The sequence below is a fragment of the Natrix helvetica genome, assembly GCF_964273705.1.
Source record: "Natrix helvetica genome assembly, chromosome: 4".
NCBI lineage: Eukaryota > Metazoa > Chordata > Lepidosauria > Squamata > Natricidae > Natrix > Natrix helvetica.
In genome coordinates this window covers 6,966,126-6,987,294 of record NC_138550.1, presented here as the reverse complement: position 1 = coordinate 6,987,294, position 21,169 = coordinate 6,966,126, and the positions used below count along the sequence as shown (strand labels likewise).

Genomic DNA, 21,169 nt, shown 5'->3' with positions numbered 1-21,169 from the left:
TGTTCTTCTGATCCAAACTGATTCTACAAGTAAGTTCATTGAATTGGTTGACGGAAAAGTAGCTTGTCAATATTTGATTGAAGCAAAAGAAGCAATTTGGAATAGAAAGAGATTCTTGTGGGTTATTTTTAGTTGATTATTAGATTAGATTTACATGCCCATCGTGTCTGGAGGCCACAACCCATTTTAGATATGCTTCGTCTCATTTACTTCATGTTCTGTTGAGTTTGTTGTTGTTAGTTGCAAAGTTGTGTCCGACCCATCACGACTCCATGGACAACGTTCCTCCAGGTCTTCTGGTCCTCTACCATCCCCCTGAGTCCATTTAAGCTCACGCCGACTGCTTCGGTGACTCCATCCAGCCACCTCATTCTCTGTCGTCCCCTTTTTCTTTCGCCTTTGTTGAGTTAGTAGTATTAAAAATCAAGCACTTGGATCGCTTATTGCTAGGGGTTATTATATCTGATCTGACAAAGGGAGACATGATAGCAGACTTCCAATGTTTGAGGGGCTGCCACAGAGATAAGGGGATGGTCAAACTATTTTCCAAAGCACCCGAAGGCCAAGCAAGGAATAATGGATGGAAACTGACCAAGGAGAGATTCAACCTAGAAATAAGGAGGAACTTTCTGACAAAGAGAAAAATCAACCCATGGAATATAAATTGTCTTTGGAAGTTGTGGGAGCTTCATCCCTGGAAGCTTTCAAGAAGAGACTGGACTGCCAACTGTCAGAAATGGTATAGCGCCCCCTGCTTGAGCTGGGGGTTGGACTAGATGACCTACAAGGTCCCTTCCAACACTTGTTAATCTGCAAAAGCGGGGAGGAAGGGAAGGGAAGAGAATGTGTTGGCTCTTGACTGACATCTAGTGGTCGGGATTTTCGCACCTAACGCCGCAGTCCGCTCGGCATACATTTCCCATCGTGCTTTGAGGCCCAGAATGAGGGAGATGACAAGAACGCCGGTTCGATTAAAAACAAACTACATTTCCCAGAGAGCCACGGGGTTCCAGACCGGAAGTCGCTTTTCCTAGACTTGCTTTGGGGGTAAATTCTGAGCTTCCAGCAAGAAGCCGGTGGGAAGATGCTGCCCGTGGGTCCAAGGGTTGTGAGACTCTTGCTGCGGGACACCCAGAGCTTGGCTGCACGGTTCAGAGGTGAGACAACGTGTAGCTTCTTCATCAAGTCGCTTGAAAACCGAGACATCACGTGTCTTTCGCCTGGGCTTCTTCCCAAGCGGTGTTGCTCTTTGGCTTGATCATTTCTCCGGATTATATCTGAGAAATATTCCGAAGTATTGCATCTGATGTTAACCCAATCTATTGAAAGAAAATCAACCCCTGGGTTGGAAACTACTTTTAAAACTCAGTTGAGATAGATATTAGTTTGCATTTAGTTCGTGCTTCGTTGCTCTCTCTCCAACTCTAGATAAAGAGAGAGAGAGAGAGAGAGAGAAATGGATGGATGGATAGATAGAGATAGAAAGAGAGATAGATAGATAAAGAGAGAGAGAAATAGATAGAGATAGAAATATAGATAAAGAGAGAGAGAAATAGATAGAGAAAGAGATGGATAAAGAGAGAGAAAGAGAAATGGATGGATGGATACAGATGATAGAGTGATAGAGAGATAGAGAGAACTAGATAGAAAGATAGATAAAGAGAGAGAGAACTAGAGATAGAAAGATATAGAGAGAAATAGAAAGATATATAGAGAGAGAAATATATAGAGATAGATAGAGAAATAAATAGAGAGAGAGAGAGAGATAAATAGATTTAAAGAGATTAATAGAGATAGACATAGAAAGAGAGAGAGGGAGAGAAATATATAGATAGAGATAGATAGATAGAAATATAGATAGATAGATGATAGATGGATAGATAGATAGATGATAGATAGATAGATAGATGATAGATAGATAGATAGATAGATAGATAGATAGATAGATAGATAGATAGATAGATAGATAGATAGATGAAGAAGAAGAATATATATCCTTCTCCATGAGGATCGGTCACCAACGTGATCCCTTAGCTCTTCCAATGGTGCTTTGATCACTGCTGAAATTGAATTCCTCCTTCTCCTTCCCTTCTCCTTCCTCAAGTCAACAAACCCCACTCTCTAGCAGCACTAATGAGATTATCTAGTTGGGTAATAAGAGGTCTTCAAGAAAACCACCAAGCTCAGAGAACACGAAGGACCCCACAGTTCAAACCCAAACTACAAATATTCTCCATCATAGAATTCTTCTTCTTCTTCTTCCATATTGGTCATTGGACGTTGGTGATCATGTTTTTATCAACAGCTGCACGAAAAAGTGCTGCTGAGTTTTGTCCAAACCTTAGATTTTGAAGCCATGATGATGTTCTTCCTCTGCCTGGACCACATTTACCTTCAATCTTTCCTTGGAGGATTAAGTGAAATATGGCTTATTTTTCCGGGTGTCGCATCACAATATTAGAATATCCAAAATATTCTAATTTTTGCTTTTACACACACACACACACACACACACACACACAATACACACACACACACACACACACACACACACACACACACACACACACACACATATATATATATATATATATATATATATATATATATATATATCCCTATCAATATTTATCTATCTATCATCCATCTACCTTTACAATATATAGAATATATATAAATATCTATAGAAATCTTTATCTCTCCCTCTCTATATCTATCATCTATATCTCTACAATATGTCTGTCTCTATGTATTTCTAGCATCTCTGTCTCCCTATCAATATCTATCTATCTATCTATCTATCTATCTATCTATCTATTTATCTATCTAATCTAAATGATATAGGATCTCCTGCTCGAACAGGGGGCTGGAATAGAAAACCTCCAAGGTCCCTTCTACCTCGATTCTGATTCTGATTATTCTGATCTATCTATCATCTATATCTAGCTATCATCTATGCTATCTAGCTATCTGTCTACAGCAGGGGTGTCAAACCTGCGTCGTCACGGCTTATTGGGTTTTTTCTAAACCGGGCAGGGCCAGCATGTGACTCATCCAGCCCACGGGCCACAAGTTTGACACCCCTGATCTACCGTATCTATCTATTGAAAGGCAACAAATATATATAAATGCTATCTGTATGTATATGTGTGTATATAAATGCAAGAAGAGACAGAGGTGTGTTGGTCATAGAAGCTCCACTGTGGAGGCACTGGCTGGGGAATTCTGGGAGTTGAAGTCCACACAGCTTAAAAGTGGCTGAGGTTGGGAAACCTGGCCTTAGAAGATGATCAAATCTTTTTTTAGAAAACAAAGGGTTTTTTTTTATTACATATTTTGACTTCTTATAAATTGCCCGAGTTTTCCCCCTTAACATCTTCTCAAATGCATAGTTCATTTCACATCCTGTTTCCATTTCCCATTTCAGCCATATTATTTTCTTTCCATATTTTCCAACTCAACTTTGATTTCTTCTTAATAGATAAACAATATCATTCTTGCCTCTCCAAGTTAAATCAAACGTAGCCTTTCATTTCCATCTCTTATTCTATTTTACTACAGGTAACGTATATTCTCAAATTTTAATTTTGTGTCATAAACCTTTCACTTAATTATCCACAATGAATAGTATTAATCTATTTCCCTCACATCGTATTAATTCTATGCCATTGACACTATTAACATATTTCATTTTATTCTACTAGTAGATCCCCTTCCTTCTTTCCTTCTTTCCTAACCATTTCCTCTTGGTCTCTCTGAAACTTTCACTTCTCTTATATTCTCTTCTTTCCATCCATTCGCCTAGTTTTTTTCTTTTTCTTGTTTTTGTAGTTTCTATATTTTTTTCTTCCCAATCTTTTTTCTCCCTTTTGATTCTATTGTTTTGGTAATCTTCCCCAGGTTTTTTTCCCAGCCTTTCCCCACTATTCCCACCTTTATTGTTTAATTTTCCCTTTTGGGGGGCCATTTTCCCCTTGTCTCCTTTTAATGTGTCACCGTAAATCACAGTACAATCATGAAGATGATGAGATCTTATTGGCCATAAGCAGACAATTCCACCGTGCTATCCTTCTCAGGTTTTGCTGCGTCAGCCTCAGCGCAGTCGTACGATATGAGAAGGGTCGAAATCACGCCGCTGGAACAACGAAAACTCACTTTCGACACCCATCGTCTGGTGCGAGATCTGGAAGCCCACGGTGAGCAAACATCTCCCGCGAAAAGTGTCTGAGAAAGTTTTCCTCCAGGCAATAGCAATAGCTCTTAGACTTACACGAGTGGTCCTCGGCTTACAACCACAACAATTGAGTGCAAAATGTCTACGGTTAACCAAGACATCTGTTGAGTTTTGCCTCATTTTATGACCTTTCTTGCTACGTTTGTTAAGGGAATCACGGCAGGGACCAAACTCAAGGATGTGGTTGGATCTGATCCGCAGGGCCCAATCAAGGATGTGGTTGGATCCAGGCTTCAGGGCCATCCTCAAAAATGTAAGGGGTCAGCCCGCGTCCCTTCGGCCCATGTACCCAATGCGAAGAGGAAACATGCCAGCAGTTTGGGGAGTGCCCACCTGGCCGCCAAGATCAACCACAGCCCCGACGCGGCCCTCAATGAAGTTGAGTTTGACACTTCTGCACTAGATTATGGTGTACTTTATATACTCAACAGGGTTTGCCAAAGAACAGGCTGAAACGGTGGTCTCGGCGTTGATGAGTTTGACAGCTGTCAGCCTGGATACCGTCTACAAGGATATGGTAACGCAAGCCCAACAGGTAAATGGTTATTCCTTGGATGCATCACTTTTTATGGCCACTCGTACAGGTAATCCTCGGCCTACAACCACCATTGGAACCACAATTTATGTCGTTAAACAAGGCGGTGGTTCAATGGGTCGCCCTTGATTTTACCACTATCCTAACTATGGTTGTTAACACGAATCGCCACTGTTTGTTGAATGAATCACGTGGCTGTTAAGCGAATCTGGCTTCCTTCACTGACTTTGCTTGGTGGGAGTCCAGCAGGGAAGGTTGGGAATGATGGGATCACGTGACACCCCCTCCCCAGGACGCCGCATCCATTGTGATAGTGGGGAGGCTGCAACAGTTGTAAAGGGCGAGGATCTGCACTAAGTCTCTCTCTTCAGAGATTGTTGTGTTTTCAAATGGCCACTAAACGAATTATGGTTAAGTCAAGGACTACGTGTAATCTTGACGTAATCTTCCCCATGGTCTTCACAATTCTGTTCTGACCTAGACTTTACCAAATCACGAAGCAGAATCCTTATCCCGAAAAAAAACCACCCCTTTTTATTTGTCTAATGTGAATTCCTCTCATTTACACCCTGCAAAGTCCCGTCAAACAGTCTTTCGAGGGTGAATTTACAACCACAGACCTTATCAGGCTTGGAGAGCTGCCAGGCCGATATCTTCCCAACCCTGTACAGGAAAATAATTGGCAAGGAATCTCTGAGAGTCAGGGACAAATCTTCACACTAATTAAATGAACAAATTGTCTCCTGGAAACTCCACTCCCCTTTCGCTCCTCTTTTATTTCCTCTGGGAGGGGCCATTCACCGTCCACCTGTGCCTTTACTCCTGAGTCGACCCTTGTTCCTTAGCTGTTCCCTTCTCCTGGCAGCTCTGCACATGTGCACACTGGGAACAGGCTCCAGCTGTTCTTCTGCCCCACTGATCTCCGACTCCGAAGGCAGCTGATAACTATTGGATGGCCCTGGCCCCATCTGCCTCCGACTCAAAGCCCTCATCAGAGCCTTCCCCAGAGATTCCAGGCCTGGCCCATGCTCCTCCCCAACCTCCTCACTGTCTGAGTCTACCACCAGCTCCGCTGGCCACTGGAGGGCCACAACAAATTCTTTAGGCAATGCATATCTTAAGCACAGCCTTGTTAGAAACCAGTTGCATGTTGCAGGGATATTTGGAACTTTTAGATTTTCTGCTCTTTTACCAGGAATTTAGGGTTGATAATATGGGGGTCACCTTTTTCCTATAAAAATGTATCAACTAAGAGAAAGTAAAGATAAAAGTTTTCCCTGTTGAGCTATGTCTGCCTCTAGAGGGCGCTGCTCATCTCTGTTTCTTGGCCGAGGGAGCCAGCATTGTTGGAAGACACTTCTGTGGTCATATGGCCAGCATGACTGTATACCAAGACGCACAGAACATATTGAAAGGGTACCTATTTATCTACTTACATTTCAGGCCCACTGAAATGGTACTTGTTTATCTACTTACATCTGCATTCTTTCAAACTGCTAGGAAGGCAGGAGCTGGAGCAAGGAACGGGAGCTCACCCCGTTGTGCAGTGCTCGGGTGTCAAATTTGGGCTGTCAGTTAGCTCAAAGCGGACTTGAACCTTGGTCTTTCCATTCCAACCAGAACAGCTGAATTGTTACACTTTTGGCAGTGGGATGGCCTTGTAAAATTATTGCCCGCAAGGAAACCGTTGGAAGTGTACAAAACATTTTGAGATCTAATTGTCCTGACATTAAACATTGTGCCTTAAAAAGAGTGTGCATGCACATATGTGTGTATATAATGTACAAATACAGTGTATGAAATTTGCCGCTGCTTCTCCAAAATGTTCAATCTAATGTGTTGTCATTACACCGAACATTTTTCGGACATGTTCCCATCTCATAGATTAAACGTCCTGCCAGAAAACAGCGAATATTTAAGATGCCTTGCAACATTTTGTGTGTATATATGTATATTTTATCTTTTATGTTTTAGGAAATAACTTTGCAACAGATAATGTTTCATCTGGATTCCATTCGCAAGGATATGGTCATTCTGGAGAAGAGCGAATTTGCCAATTTGAGAGCAGAAAACGAGGTATTATCCATGTCAGAGCCTGCACAGTGTGACTACTATTTTGAGAGAGAGAGAGAGGGAGGGAGGGAGGGGGGGAGAGAGAGAGAGAGATTGCCCACACATGGCCTCCCTTATATAGACAGCTTCTTAAAGTGACAGTAGCCCTGCTGACTCATTCTCATTTCATCATCTCAATTTACAGCCTTACAGCAGCTGGTCAGCTATTAAATCATCATTACTTTAACACCCCCACTCCCACCCCAAAAATGCCCTGAGCCGTATCTGTTTAGCTTGTGAAGTTTTTTCTGCAAAATGGACAATTTCAGATTTTATATCTTTGGTGCAGGGTTTCAAATTCAGTCCCAAACAGGAGCTTGTAGGGCTTGCGTGAATGGGAGACGGCTGGTTGCAGCCCTTTAAAGCAGCTGCATCGTGGCTCAGATACATCAATGAAGGTTACAGGTTGTGAAAGTTAACATGGCTATTTCGCTGTTGCAGCTCCTTTATGTCGTCCGCTGTTTCTTTGCTTTCTTCCTCTCTTCCTTAGAAAATGAAAATTGAATTGGATCAAGTTAAACAGCAACTAATGGTAAGTCGACCAGGGATAGCCAAGCCGTTCAGTTTTAGGACAGAGTTAAACCTTTTAAAAATAAGTAGCCGATAACCTGGCATTGCCCAGGCATTTATTTATAGGGGGAAAATGTCTGGACCAAATGTAATTTTTAATGTTGGGTTTTCCCCCTTACCAGAGGGAGCCCCCTTGTGGAATACTGTGAAGCTGTTACCATGGCAACTCCAGTGCACTGCACAGTAGAAGCCATTTTACAGCAGTACAGTAGAAGCCATTTGAAGGCACAACAGGCTGTAACTTAACAGAACACACATCCCGAGGGATGTTAGGGTGTCTTACCCCCATAGTATTTTTCTCCACACTGCACTGCATAGTAGAAGCCATTTTACAGCAGTACAGTAGAAGCCATTTTAAGGCACAACAGATTGTAACTTAACAGAACACACATCCCGAGGGATGTTAGAGGTGTCTTACCCCCACAGTATTTTACTCCAGAGAGTAAGTCATCTGTGTACCAAGATGGTTGAAATTGCTCAATGCGTTCCAGAGTTATGCTGGAATGAACACACACATACACACAGATGTTTTTATATAGAGACAATGTGGATGATTTTTTCAATGAGGTATCTTTGTTACTCTCTGAGCTTGGGTTTTTTTTTCTTTCTTTCTCGCAGATGTTTCCTTACCCAAACTAGGTAACATCATTACTAGCATTGCTGATGTTACCTAGTTTGGCTAATGAAACATCTGCAAAAAAGAAAGACAAAACACCAAGTTCTGAGAGTAACACGTACCTCTCGTTTCAACCCAGAGCTACAAATATTCTCCTTTATTTGGGAACTTTTCAATTCCAGAAAACCTGAGGTCAACTTCTAAAGCGTTGCCATGACTATTATCAGGCTGGCATGGAAGGGGAAATTCCATGCATGCCTTCGGCCGGAGTCGAATCTCATGTCTACAGCCTAGTTGGAGAATATGAGTTATGACGCAGGACAGAAGGGAGAGGGGATACAGGGGTAAAGTTCAAACGCAATTAAGCGAAAGCAGTTTTGGCTCCACGGGAGTTCGCACCAGAATGTCGATCCTAATAAATGATTGGATTTCTTTTGAACTTTGTCTCGAGGCTCGTGGTTTGCCCCTCTACCACCGTTCCAAGTGTTTGATATTGACTCTTTGGGGGAAATTCTGTAGAGATTCTCAGTCTTATCCAGGTCACGATTGTCCCAAAGATGCTTTTTCAGGAAGCAGCTGGACTTTCTTTCTTTTTTTCTTTCTTTTGATGACGTTTCTCTTCTCATCCAAGAAGCTTCTTCAGCTCTGACAGGATAGCGGGGAACTGAAGGATTTATATTCCTTGCAAACAGCTGGCCATTTGCATCCTTTTAGAGCAGGGGTGTCCAAACTTGAGAACTTTAAGACTTGTGGACTTCAACTCCCAGAATTCCCCAGCCAGCTGGCTGGGGAATTCTGGGAGTTGAAGTCCACAAGTCTTAAAGTTCCCAAGTTTGGACACCCCTGTTTTAGAGGGTCCTTGAAGCACTTGGAGGTTTTTCTATGTCTTCAGGGTCACCAGAGTAGTGCCACTGGTTCCTGTAGTCAGCGGAAAATAGCATGTCACACCAGCTGCTGAAATCAGGTTTCGAACAGCACGAGCTCCAAAGAGAAAGCAGAATTTTCACACAAGCTTGAAAATTCAGGGGAAAAAAGAACATTCCGTTTTCTCCTTCCTAAAATTGAGAGGGGGTGTGCTTTTCTTTAAAGAATGAAACTAACCAGATCAGAGCTGAAAACAAGCTGGACATCAACTTGGAGAGAAGCAGAGTGACCGATATGGTGAGTAGATCTGTGTTGGGTTTTTTTTTTCTTACCTAAAAGAAGTCCTTGTCTTACAACCAGAATGGAACCCCACATTTCTGTTATTGAACAAGGCAACTGTTAAGTGAGCTTTGTCTCCATTTCGCTATCTATTTTTTTTTTGCCACAGTTGTTAAGTGAATCGTTTGGTCACTAAGTGACTCACATGGTCATTAAGCGAATCTGGTTCACCCCATGGACTTCGCTTGTCAGAAACCACCTGGGAAAGCTTTTCAGTGCCATTGTATCTTCGAACAGTCATTAAATCAACAGTTGTAAATTCAAGGAGGACCTGTTATTTTTTTTTGAGCTGATTATGTATTCCTGGTTTTTAATTTTTTATTTTTTTTGTGTTTTTTTTCTAATTCTCCAGTTCACAGATCAAGAAAGAAAGCTGATGGAAGCCTCCACAGAATTTCATAAAAAAGTAAGTGTTTGAATCATTTTTATTCTAGGCCTAGCCCAGTGGTGGGTTTCAAATTTTTTTTAGAACCTCTTCTGTAGGTATGGCCTGCTTTGTGGGAGTGGCTTGCCGGCCATGTGACTGGGTGGGAGTGGCTTGCCAGCCATGTGACTGGGTGGGAGTGGCTTGCCAACCATGTGACTGGGTGGGCATGGCCAACTTGTAAAATGTGGTGAAACTCACTTAACAACGCTCTTGCTTAGCAACCAAAATGTTGGCTCAGAAACTCTGGCATTTGAAGCGTGCAAGTCTTACAGCTGTCAAGTTACAAGACCCTTGCACCCCCTAATCCTTTAGAAAAAAGGTCCCCAAGGGTGTTCAAACTTGACAGCTTTAAGACTTTAAGGTTTAGATAGGACTCTTAGAGGCGGGCGGGGCGATTGGTGAGCCAGTCAATGAGTGGCGGGTGGGACAAGCATGGTGCAGACGGGTGGGGGGAGGGCACTGAAACCGATTCTAAACGGCACAATAGATTTGTGGAACCTCTTCTATAGAAGAGATTAGAACTGGCAGAAACCTACCCCTAGCCTAGCCAGTAACCTGGCATTGCCCAGGTATTTATTTATAGAGCGGAAATGTCTGAACTAAATGTCATTTCTAATGTTGGATTTTACCCCTTACCAGAGGGAGTCCCCTTGTGCAGTACTGTGAAGCCGTTACCACGGCAACTCCACTGCGCTGTACAGTGGAAGCCATTTTACGGCAGTACAGTAGAAGCCATTTTAAGGCACAACAGGAGGTATCTTAACAGAACACCACCATCCCGAGGGGTGTTAGGGGTGTCTTACCCCCCAGAGTATTTGTTTCCAGAGAGTAAGTCATCTGTGTACCAAGTTCGGTTGAAATTGCTCGAGGCGTTCCAGAGTTATGCTGGAACAAATACACACACAGCAAATTTTATTTTTATTCCAGAATCTAGATTCTAGATCAGTGTTTCTCAACCTTGGCAACTTGAAGATACGTGGACTTCAAATTCCCAGAATTCCCCAGCCAGCCACGCTTGGCAACTGACATATAAAGGTTGCAGCATCCCAGGGTCACTTAATGGCCATTGTATCCTTGCCAGCTGGCTTCCAACAAGCAAAGTCAATGGGGGAAATCGGATTCGCTTAATAACCTCATGAGTCCCTTAACAACTGTAGTGATTCTCTTAAAACCCTGGCAAAAAAAAATGCTTGCAAAATTGGGCATGACTCACTTAACAACCGCCTTGCTTAGCAATGGGAATTCTGTTCCCAATTTTGGTCGTAAGTCGAGGACTAATTGAAAATTTGTAACAGGCAGCAACATGATGGAAGGAAGTGCATACATTTTAAATAACCCGACAGAACAGAAATCACCTTTTCCTGGGTGTCCAAAGTTAGTTAATTCTTGGTTCATTCATTCATTCATTCATTTATTAGATTTATAAACCGCCCCCTCTCCCCGAGGGGACTCGGGGCGGTGTACAGACAGAAATAAAATGCACTATAATCAACAGAAATACAAAACCCCAAAAAACAAATTAAACAAAAAGTCTGTACAATGATCATAAAATTAGCTAATAATTAAAACCAATTAAAATACCCCAAAATTTAAAATTTAAAATACCGGCCAGGAGGGACGGAGATTAGATTATGATTGGGCCAGGCCAGCTAATTTGAACAAGTGGGTCTTGAGTTTCTTACGGAAGGAGCGGAGATCAGCAGTAATTCTAATATCGGGGGGGAGGTCGTTCCAGAGGGTTGGGCCCATCACAGAGAAGGCTCTACTCCTGGGCACCGCCCGCCCGCAGTGCTTAGCGGATGGTACCCGGAGGAGTCCCTCTCTGTGATGTGTGGGGATGTGTGGGGTAGGATGCGATCCCGCAGATAACTAGGTCCTGAGCCATGGAGCTCTTTAAAGGTGATAATCAACACCTTGAAACGCACCCGAAAAGCCACAGGTAGCCAGTGCAGCTCGCGCAGGAGCAGTGTTATATGGGAGTACCTAGTACTCCCCATAATTGCCCGCGCGGCCGCATTCTGGACCAGTTAGTTGATTCCTCATAAGGGGCTGCCACAAAGAAGAGGGGGCCCACTTACTTTGCAAAGCACCCGAAGGCAAGAAAAAGAAGCAGTGGATGGAAACTAATCAAAGAGAAAAGCAAGCTAGAACAAAGGAGAAAATTCCTGGCAGAACAATTAATTAGTGGAACAACTTACATCATCATCATCATTTAACGACCTTATAATCCCTTCCGGGGTGGAGTCGGGGCAACTGAATGGAGCCAGCAGAGTGTTTAATGGCCGGATGCCTTTCCTGTTGCCAATGCAGAGTTTTATTCAGCAGATATATTCTCATTATGCCCAGAGAGAGAAATATCTGCCTCTACCTAGGATTGAACTCACGGCCTCCTGATTGTGAGGCCAGAGCTCCACCTCTAGGCCACTCAGACAACTTACCTCCATCACTGGAGGTTTTTAAGAAGAGGCTGAACAAGGCTTTGTCCAGATGAGTTTCCTGCTTGAGAGCAGGGAGGGTTGGACTAGAAGACCTCCAAGGCCCCTTCCAACTCTTGTTACTGTTACAAAGGATGTTGATGCCACACTCAACCACAGGGAGAAAATTGCCTGTCTCTGCTAACTGCCCTGCTCGTTTTGGGCACCCAATGATGTTCTGTATGTCCTTATAGGATTCCAGCACCAGCAGCTCTCTGACAGAAGTCAACAATAAAATTGATGCCGAGATTGCAGCTCTCAAAACGCTCATGGAGTCGAATAAGCTAGAAACCATCCGGTATTTGGCAGGTATGTGCACAGCACATTAAAAGCCAGCCTTCAAAAGTGGAATGCTTAGCAATTGAAACAAACCGATAGCGTAGTTGCTGAATGATAAGAGACATGGTGGAGCAATGGTTAGAACAGGGGTGTCCAAAGTTGGGAACTTTAAGACTTGTGGACTTCAACTCCCAGAATTCCCCAGCCAGCATGGCTGGCTGGGGAATTCTGGAAGTTGAAGTCCACAAGTCTTAAAGTTCCCAACTTTGGACACCCCTGGGTTAGAATGTGGTTGTCCAAATAGCATCCAAATCAGAATCCAAGGCAAAAGTATTGCTCAAATTCCCATTTATGAAGAGAGCTGTGTTGGCACATCTGGGAAAACCTGAATCTGAAAGCTTCCCGGTTTTCCCCGCCTAGTTGAAAGTTCAAGATCTTTCCCCCACACCCACAAGTCCATCACATGGTCCAATCTCCCACTGCCAGCCCATCCAGTTCCCGTCAGCTGCAGAGGTGCAAAGACAAAGGATGACCTTGGCTTTCTAGAAAGAATGTTGTTATGGCTACATAGCATCTCACTCCACGCAATCCCCCCTCCCGTTTTCCCACAACAGAAAAAGCATAGCAGAATAATAGAAAGAGTGCCAGGTCAAAGATCCAAGAGGAATATGGCTGCAGGCCTGACAGCGGTGTTGCAGGCTAACTCTGCCGACTGTTAGCAGTTCGGTCCTAAATGGGACTCAAGGTTGAGTCGGCCTTCTGTCCTTCCGAGGTTGGTGAAATGAGGACCCAGATTGTTGGGGGCAAGAGGCTGACTCTGTAAATCGTTTAGAGAGGGCTGCAAAGCACTGCGAAGCGGTATATAAGTCTTAAGTGCTACTACTATGTCGGTTATTTGCTCTCATTTCATACTATTCCTCACTCGTTTATTGTTTTGCTTAAATAATTTAATGAAAGGTGGCAAAGGGTCTGGAGGCTAAAGCATATCATGATTGAGGGAACTAGGTATGTCTAGTCTAGTAGAGAGAAGGATTCGGGGTGAGATGTTAGGTTAACTAGAGTTAATTTTCCTTCTCCCACAAGTCTATGGAGATTCTCAGTCATCCAGATCATAGTTGCCTCAAAGGTGCTTTTTTCAAAAGGGAACTGGACCGTATTTTTCCTTGAGGAAGAAGAAGGCATTTCGCTTCTCATTCAAGAAGCTTCATCCGTTCTGACTGGAGGGTGGGAGATGGAAGGATTTAGTTCTGACCAGTCAAAAGGGATGAAGCTTCTGGGATGAGAAGTAAAACTACTACTACTACTACTACTACTACTACTACTACTACTACTACTACTACTACTACTTTTCCTCCTTCTCCTCCTCCTTTTTCTCCCCCTCGTTGTTGTTCTTCTTACTACTACTACTTTTTCTCCTCTTTCCTCTTCTTCCTTTTCTTATTTTCCTCCCTCCTCTTCTTCTTCTTCTCTTCTTCCTCCTCCTCCTCCTCTTCTTCTTCTTGTCCTTGTCCTCTTCCATCAACTCCTTCCGTTTCTTCTTCTTCCTCCTTCTCCTCCTTCTTTTCTCCTTCTTTTTTCCTCCTCCTCCTCCTCTACTACTACTACTTCTTCAACACAACAGTCCAGCTGCCTTTTAAAAAAGCACCTTTGAGATCATCTCACACGTGTTTTTCTGGACTGAGCTCCTGTGCTGCTAATAGGCTCTGTGGAACTTCTCCTAAGGCACTTATATGGTCCTCGGCACACAGTGGGGTTCTCCTTGGTGGGGCTTTTCAAGGGCAGTTAGTTGAACAATTTTTGGGAGCAGCTTAGTGGATACTTGCCCCGATCAAGAGTTAAGACTAGAAGACCCTTATGGTCTTTTCCAATTTGTACATTTTAATGCAGCATCCTCTAAACATCTCTAAGATGACCACCTAGCCGCTGTTTGAAGGCCTCTTGTGAAGATCTTCAGTTGGAATCAAAGGGTGATATCCTGGTTGCTCTTCTCTGCACTTTTTCTAAAGATGTTGAGACTCTAGAAAGAGTGCAGAGAAGAGCAACATGGATGATTAGGGGACTTGAGGCTAAAACATACGAAGAATGGTTGCAGGAACTGGGCATGGCTAGTCTAGTGAAGAGAAGGACCAGGGGAGACATGAGAGCAGTCTTCCAATATTTGAGGAGCTGCCACAGAGAGGAAGAGGTCAAGCTACTTTCCAAGGCACCTGAAGGCCAGACAAGGAAGAATGGATGGAAACTGATCAAGGAGAGATTCAACCTAGAAATAAGGAGAAATTTTCAGACAGGGAGAACAATCAACCAATGGAACAGAAGTTGCCTTCAGAAGTTGTGGGAGATTCATCCCTGGAGGTTTTCAAGAAGAGATCGGACTGCCCATCTGTCAGAAATGGTGTAGTGTCTCCTGCTTGGGTGGGTGGGGGGTTGGACTAGATGACCTACAAGGTCCCTTCCAACTCTGTTAATCTGTTAAAATGGTGAAGGCAAATTGCATGAAACATTTTTAACCCAAAAAGCTTCACTTATTTTTTTTCTTCTTCTATTTTTAATTTCAGCTTCTGTTTTCACTTGCCTTGCCATTGCTTTGGGATTTTATCGATTTTGGAAATAAGAAAGTCACCGATGGGGAGCAAAAAAGAGGACAGAGCAAAAAAAAAAAAAAACCTAATTGAAAACCTTCAACATATCTGAGATAACATCTTCTGGCTGATCTTTTCAGCGTTTTTTCATCAGCCGTGATCTTTGTGTCCAGTTGAAAGAGTTGTAAAAGGTGATCTACTGGTGCCCAAGAGATCTCTGGAGCTTGAAAACTTAGAAAAGGGAGGTAAAAATGATGTCTGACTCCGAAGGCAGCTGATAACTGTCAGATGGCTCTGGCCCCATCTCTGCCTCCAACACAGAGCCCTCATCGGAGCCTTCCCCAGACACCAGGACTGGCCCAGGTTCCTCCCCAACCTCCTCACTGTCCAAATCTGCTGCCAGCTCCGTTGGCCACTGGCAGGTCACAACAATCAGATGTTCCACTGCCCTCATATATAACATCATTAGAGATCGTGTCTCACTTGGCACCAACCAACGGACAATGTTCAAAAAGTGCTTTGTTTTCATTTAAGGTGACTGAATGTATTGCGATTTTTTTCCCCTGAGGAATACATACCACTACTTATATTCTATTCTAGATTGGAATCTAGGCCCTTTCTAGGTCGGTAGTCTCAGGATCGCATAGCAGCCACTCTACCACCACTCCCACGTTCCCTCATTCCCGTAACCTGGGCCGCTTCCAAATGCATGGACTTCAACTCCCAGAATTCTCTTCACCACCTTGACTTTTGCTGAGAATGCTGGGAAGGGAGAGAAGCATCTGAAGAGACTATAAGGGAGAGAAGCATCTGAAGAGACTATAAGGGGAAATACCATATTTTTCAGAGTATAAGATGCGTCAAGATTTTGAAGAGACAAATTAAAAAAAAAAGATTTTGCACTCTGCAGATCTCCCCAAAAGAGCCAGTTTTTCTTCAAAAAAAAAAGGGCATGCATAGCCTTTAGGAGGCTTGTAGAGTGCTCCTGGGGGCTGGGGAGGCAAAATTGAGCATAAAACAGCCTGCTTTCTGCTCATTTCTGCCCTCCCCAGCCCCCAGGATCACTCTGGAAGCCTCCTAAAGGCTACGTAAGGCCATTTTGGTGAAGGTGGCAGGATTTTGGGAGGCCAAAAATGCTGTATTCAGTGTATAAGACACACCCAGATTTTCAGCCTCTTATTGAGGGAAAACGGTGCGTCTTATACTCCGAAAAATACGGTAGGTGACAGAAAAATTAAATGTGTAATAGTTTCAAAAAAGGTTGCGAGATCTGGGATGCTGTTTCACAGCCTTAACCACTTTAAGATGAATGGACTACAACTCCCAGATTTCCCCAGCCAGCATTCTGGGAGTTGAAGTCCACTCATCTTAAACCGGCTAAGGCTGAGAAACGGTGATCTAAGATATCCTTCAGTTCTGTTCTCTGGGACTTTTTGAGGTGCTATATCACTAAATTTTGGGCTTTTTTCAGGTAAGCAAAAAATAAAACAAGGTGCCTTTTAAAACTTAGCTTAGCACTGTTTGTAAGGAAGAAGGAATGCCAGAGCAATTTTAGACTGTCACATTCTTTGAATTCTCTTTTGTGGTAATCCGGTAGAAGTTACTACTATTTGTTAATCTGCGATGCTTCTTGCTCGATTACTCTTCTTCCCTTATCGAAGATTGGATTCACCTTCACCCATTGGCTGTTTCAGAGAAGTCAAAACACCTGCCAGTAAATCCACATGACTCGCTCACAAACATGGCATTCAGGCTTGTTAGCCATATCTTATCGAATGAGTCTTGAGCGCAGTGGTTAGAATGCGGTATTGCAGGCTAATTCTGCCCACAGCCAGTTCGATTCTCACTGGCACAAGGTTGATTCAGCCTTCCATCCTTCCGAGGTCGGTAAAATGAGGACCCAGATTGTTGGGGGCCGTGGTGGCGCAGTGGTTAGAATGTGGTATTACAGGCTAATTCTGCCCACTGCCAGTTCGATTCTCACTGGCTGATTCAGCCTTCCATCCTTCCGAGGTCGATAAAATGAGGACCCAGGTTGTTGGGGGGCGTAGTGGCACAGTGGTTAGAATGCGGTATTGCAGGCTAATTCTGCCCACTGCCAGTTCAACTTCGGCTGATTTTCAGTATACAGAGGGCAACGTATCCATCACCCATTAATTAAGAGGTTGGTGAGTATTTGGACTCTCAGTATGGAGCCTTAATGGGGATACTATGTTTTATACACCTTGTCTCTGATCTAATCTGCTCTAGATTTTTGAGACGTTCACCCATTAGTTTATCCAAAATATTGAGATAGGGACGCGGTAGCTCAGCGGCTAAGACTGAGTTTGTCGATCTCAAAGGTCGGCAGTTTGGCGGTTTGAATCCCTAGCACTGAGTAACGGAGTGAGCTCCCGTTACTTGTCCCAGCTTCTGCCAACCTAGCAGTTCGAAAGCATGTAAAAATGCAAGTAGAAAAATAGGAACCACCTTTAGGTAACAGCGTTCTGTGCACCTTCGGCATTTAGTCATGCCGGCCACATGACCACGGAGACGTCTTCGGACAGGGCTGGCTCTTCGTCTTTGAAACAGAGATGAGCACTGCCCCCTAGAGTCAGGAACGACTAGCACATATGTGCGAGGGGAACCTTTACCTTTACCTAATATTGAGATACCACATTGAAAAGATGTGGGTTGAGAGGAAGGAAGGATTTTTAAATTATTATTAAAGATGTCCTTTAAAATGCCACATTAATTCACCTGACTTCAACTGCCTTTCCAGAGCTGAATTTTCTGCATTTTATCTTGCATTGTCCCCCCCAAAAAATGCACAAACCACAGGGTGCTTAAAGATGCCAGATGTTTTTTTTCCTTTGCGAAGGGAAGATTTAAGTACACAACGCCAGTTGGTTTATTCCCCAATTCCCTTGAATACGTGCATCAGACAGAACATTGTGGGGTTTTTATTTTTGAAATTGCAGTATTGTGTTTTGTAGTTCTATCAAACGGTCTTGTCTTCTTCACCACTGTACTTTCCAGATGTTGGAGAAATAATTGATTTTTTTTTTTTACTTTGACATGGTGAAGGGAGGTGGGTTGGGACAGCAGCCCCAAAGCACAAGGGAGCTTTGATTTCTTCAGAAATAATTCTGGTTGCTTTGAATTTTATAAACTGAAATTCTTGGAAGTGAATGTCTCTGTTTTAATATTAGGCATCTACTGCCCCCTAGGGTTCACCTCTGGATTTTCTACTTGGCTGCAAATTTCCAGAATTGCTTAACTGTTCAGTCCCTTCTTACACTTTGTAAATGTTCTGACCCAGCTCCCAAACACAAGAAACCCTTTGTAGTTAAATAAGCGTTCCCTTTATAAGGAGTGCCAGCAGCCCCAGCAAAAAGTCTCCCTCTCTCTCTCTCTCTCCCTTCTCTCTCTCTCAACGCAGGCTGATAAGTCTGTCCGGCTGGGAGATGAATAGTTGTCTGCCAGATCTATTCATCTCCGCCTCCTGTCTTTTATCCCCAGAGTTAGGGTGTGGCTTTGCTAGCAGCGGTGGCTCTTCTGTCCCAAGGACCGACCCATAGATTTCCACTGCTCTCCTCTCCTCTGCCACATCTATTCATCTCTCCCCCTGCCTTTTATCCCTAGAGTTAGGGTGGGGCTTTGCTAGCAGTGGTGACTCTTCTGTCCCAAGGACCGGCCCATAGATTTCTACTGCTCTGCTCTGCCACATCTATTCATCTCCGCCCCCTGCCTTTTATCCCCAGAGCTAGAGAGGGGCTTCTCTAGAAGCGGTGGCTCTTCCGCCCCAAGGACCAGCCCATAGATTTCCACTGCTCTCCTCTCTTCTGCCTTCTGCGCATCCGCGCATCAGACTCTGGACTCAGCTGTTCCTTATCAGCCACCTCCAGACCTGGGGGCTGTTGACTCTCCATCTGATGGCTGACGGACGGCCCAGGCTCCACCTCTGTCTCTCTCTCTGCAAGCCCTCTTCTCCCTCGGAGCTCTCAGATTGCCTTGATGCTGGCCCTGACTCCCAAGCCGCCTCATCTCATTTGGCTGCTGGAGGGACCGGCAGCCGACAGACCACAACAGTAAAACCAACAGATCTCATTTCATCAAAGATGGCCTTCAACAATTTCTTTGAATTCCTGTCGGTCCGTGTTGGCGAACTTATAACACGCGTGCCGGAAGTGGCACACAGAGCCATCTCTCCAGGCACGCCAGCTGTCGCCCGTTGCTCTTACAGGTTCTGGCGCACACATGCATGCCATCCAGCTGGTCTTCGTGCACCTGGGAGTGTCAGAAACTGGGAGAAACTGGCGCGTGCTGGGCAACTGAGCTTCCAGTTTTGGCTTCGTGCAGGCAGACATGCCAGAAACCGGAAAACTAAGTGACTGGATGCATGCATGCGCTGGAAACCAGAAGCTCAGCTTCCCAGCATGCGCAAGTGCGCCAGGGAACTGCTTTTCCGGTTTCTAGGGCTCCTGTTTCGGCACCAGGTGTTGAAAAGGTTCACTAACACTGCTGTAGGCCCCTTTCCCCCCCACCCCACCCTTTTGTTTCCAAAGAAGTTTCACCCTGTAGAAGAAAAACAAATCTTGTATTTTTGACCACCCTCTGCTGGAGTTCTTGGACTTACTGAGGTAAAATACAACAGATCCATCACTCGTATTAAAGTGTTCGGTTTATTAGCGTCCACATCATAAAGCAGAAAATTCAGTGAGCCTTGGCCTAAAGGGCAACATATGCATCAGAGATTTATTTTTTTTAAAAAGAAATTGTTAGTCTTTAATAACAAGCCAGTGTGTCGTAATGAGGGATGCATTTCAAAACCCTTATCTGTAATGGCAAGGCAGTTGGGAGGCAGCCATTCCAAATTTCCGGAACCTCAAAACGGGTTAAATCCACTATACCCCCAATTGCTTAAATTTCCTTCGGAGGGTTAGGGTTAGCTCCCCGTGAACTCTCCTGTGTGAGCTGCACTGGCTACCTGTGGTTTTTCGGGTGCGTTTCAAGGTGTTGACTATCATCTTTAAAGCGCTCCATGGCACAGGACCTAGTTACTTGCGGGATCGCATCCTACCCCATACATCCCTACGACCAATTCGCTCTCACAGAGAGGGATTCCTCCGGGTGCCGTCCACCAGGCAATGCCGGCGGGCAGCACCCAGGAGTAGGTCCTTCTCTGTGATGGGCCCGACCCTATGGAATGACCTCCCCTCCGATATTAGAATCACCACTGACCTCCGCTCCTTCCGCAAGAAACTCAAGACCCACCTGTTCCAATTAGCTGGCCTGGCCCAATCATAGTCTTAATCTTCAATCCTCCTGGCTGGTATTTTAAATTCCTGGGGTAGATTTTTAAGTTGTTTTAATTTTTATTATTATTGTACAGATTTTTATTTAATTTGTTTTACGGGGTTCTGATGTCTTTTTATGTACCGTGTTTCCCCGAAAATACGCCAGGGGCTTATTTTCTTTTGCCCCACGAAATATGCCCTTGGGTTTATTATCAGGGAGGGCTTATTGTTTTGGGGCTGCCGGGCGGCTGCTCCCTTGTGAAGTGGCTCCCGAAGTGCCGGGCACAGCCTCAGGGGCAAAGCAGCCATGAGGTAACCATGCTCACGAGCTGCCGCCCGGCAAATCCCCTCTCCAGCCGGGAAGAGCGCCATTCACTGACCTAGGGGGTAATCCCCAAAGTGCCAAGCCATGTGGCGCTCTGCCCGCTCCCCAGCTCCTGCGGCTTGGCACATTCGGGATACCCCCTAGGTCAGTGCATGGAGCTCTGCCCGGCTGGAGAAGGGGGTTGCGCGAGCGCCTGTTCCGCTCGCAGCTTCACCAAGCCCTTGCCAGGCTCTCCCAGGCCACCGCCGCTGGCTGCTGCTGCTGCCCCCCGCCGCTGCCGCCGCCGCCGCCCCGCTGCTGCTGCCCGCCGCCGCCGCCGCCCCGCTCCGCTCCGCGCAACTTCAAAACTCGGGCCGAGTCTTTCAGCATCGGCCGCTCTAGGAGTGCTCTCTATGGTGGGCCGGCTGCTGGAAAACTCCCTGTCCGGCAGCCAGCCCACCATAGAGAGCACTCCTGGAGCGGCCGATGCTGAAAGACTCGGCCCGAGTTTTGAAGCTGCGCGGAGCGGGGCGGCGGCGGCGGGCAGCAGCAGCGGG

At 44.8% G+C, this 21,169-nt stretch overlaps 1 protein-coding gene across 1 annotated transcript; it reads left to right on the top strand.

Annotated features, from left to right (window-relative positions):
- The first annotated feature begins 1,037 nt into the window (after positions 1-1,037).
- Positions 1,038-18,195, top strand: CCDC90B (coiled-coil domain containing 90B). The gene is made up of 9 exons (XM_081949982.1): positions 1,038-1,157; positions 4,077-4,196; positions 4,666-4,769; positions 6,744-6,845; positions 7,372-7,413; positions 9,157-9,228; positions 9,623-9,676; positions 12,366-12,480; positions 15,006-18,195. The coding sequence occupies exons 1-9, from the start codon at positions 1,085-1,087 to the stop codon at positions 15,059-15,061; spliced, it is 738 nt and encodes a 245-aa protein (XP_081806108.1). The 5' UTR covers positions 1,038-1,084; the 3' UTR covers positions 15,062-18,195.
- Positions 18,196-21,169: the final 2,974 nt, after the last annotated feature.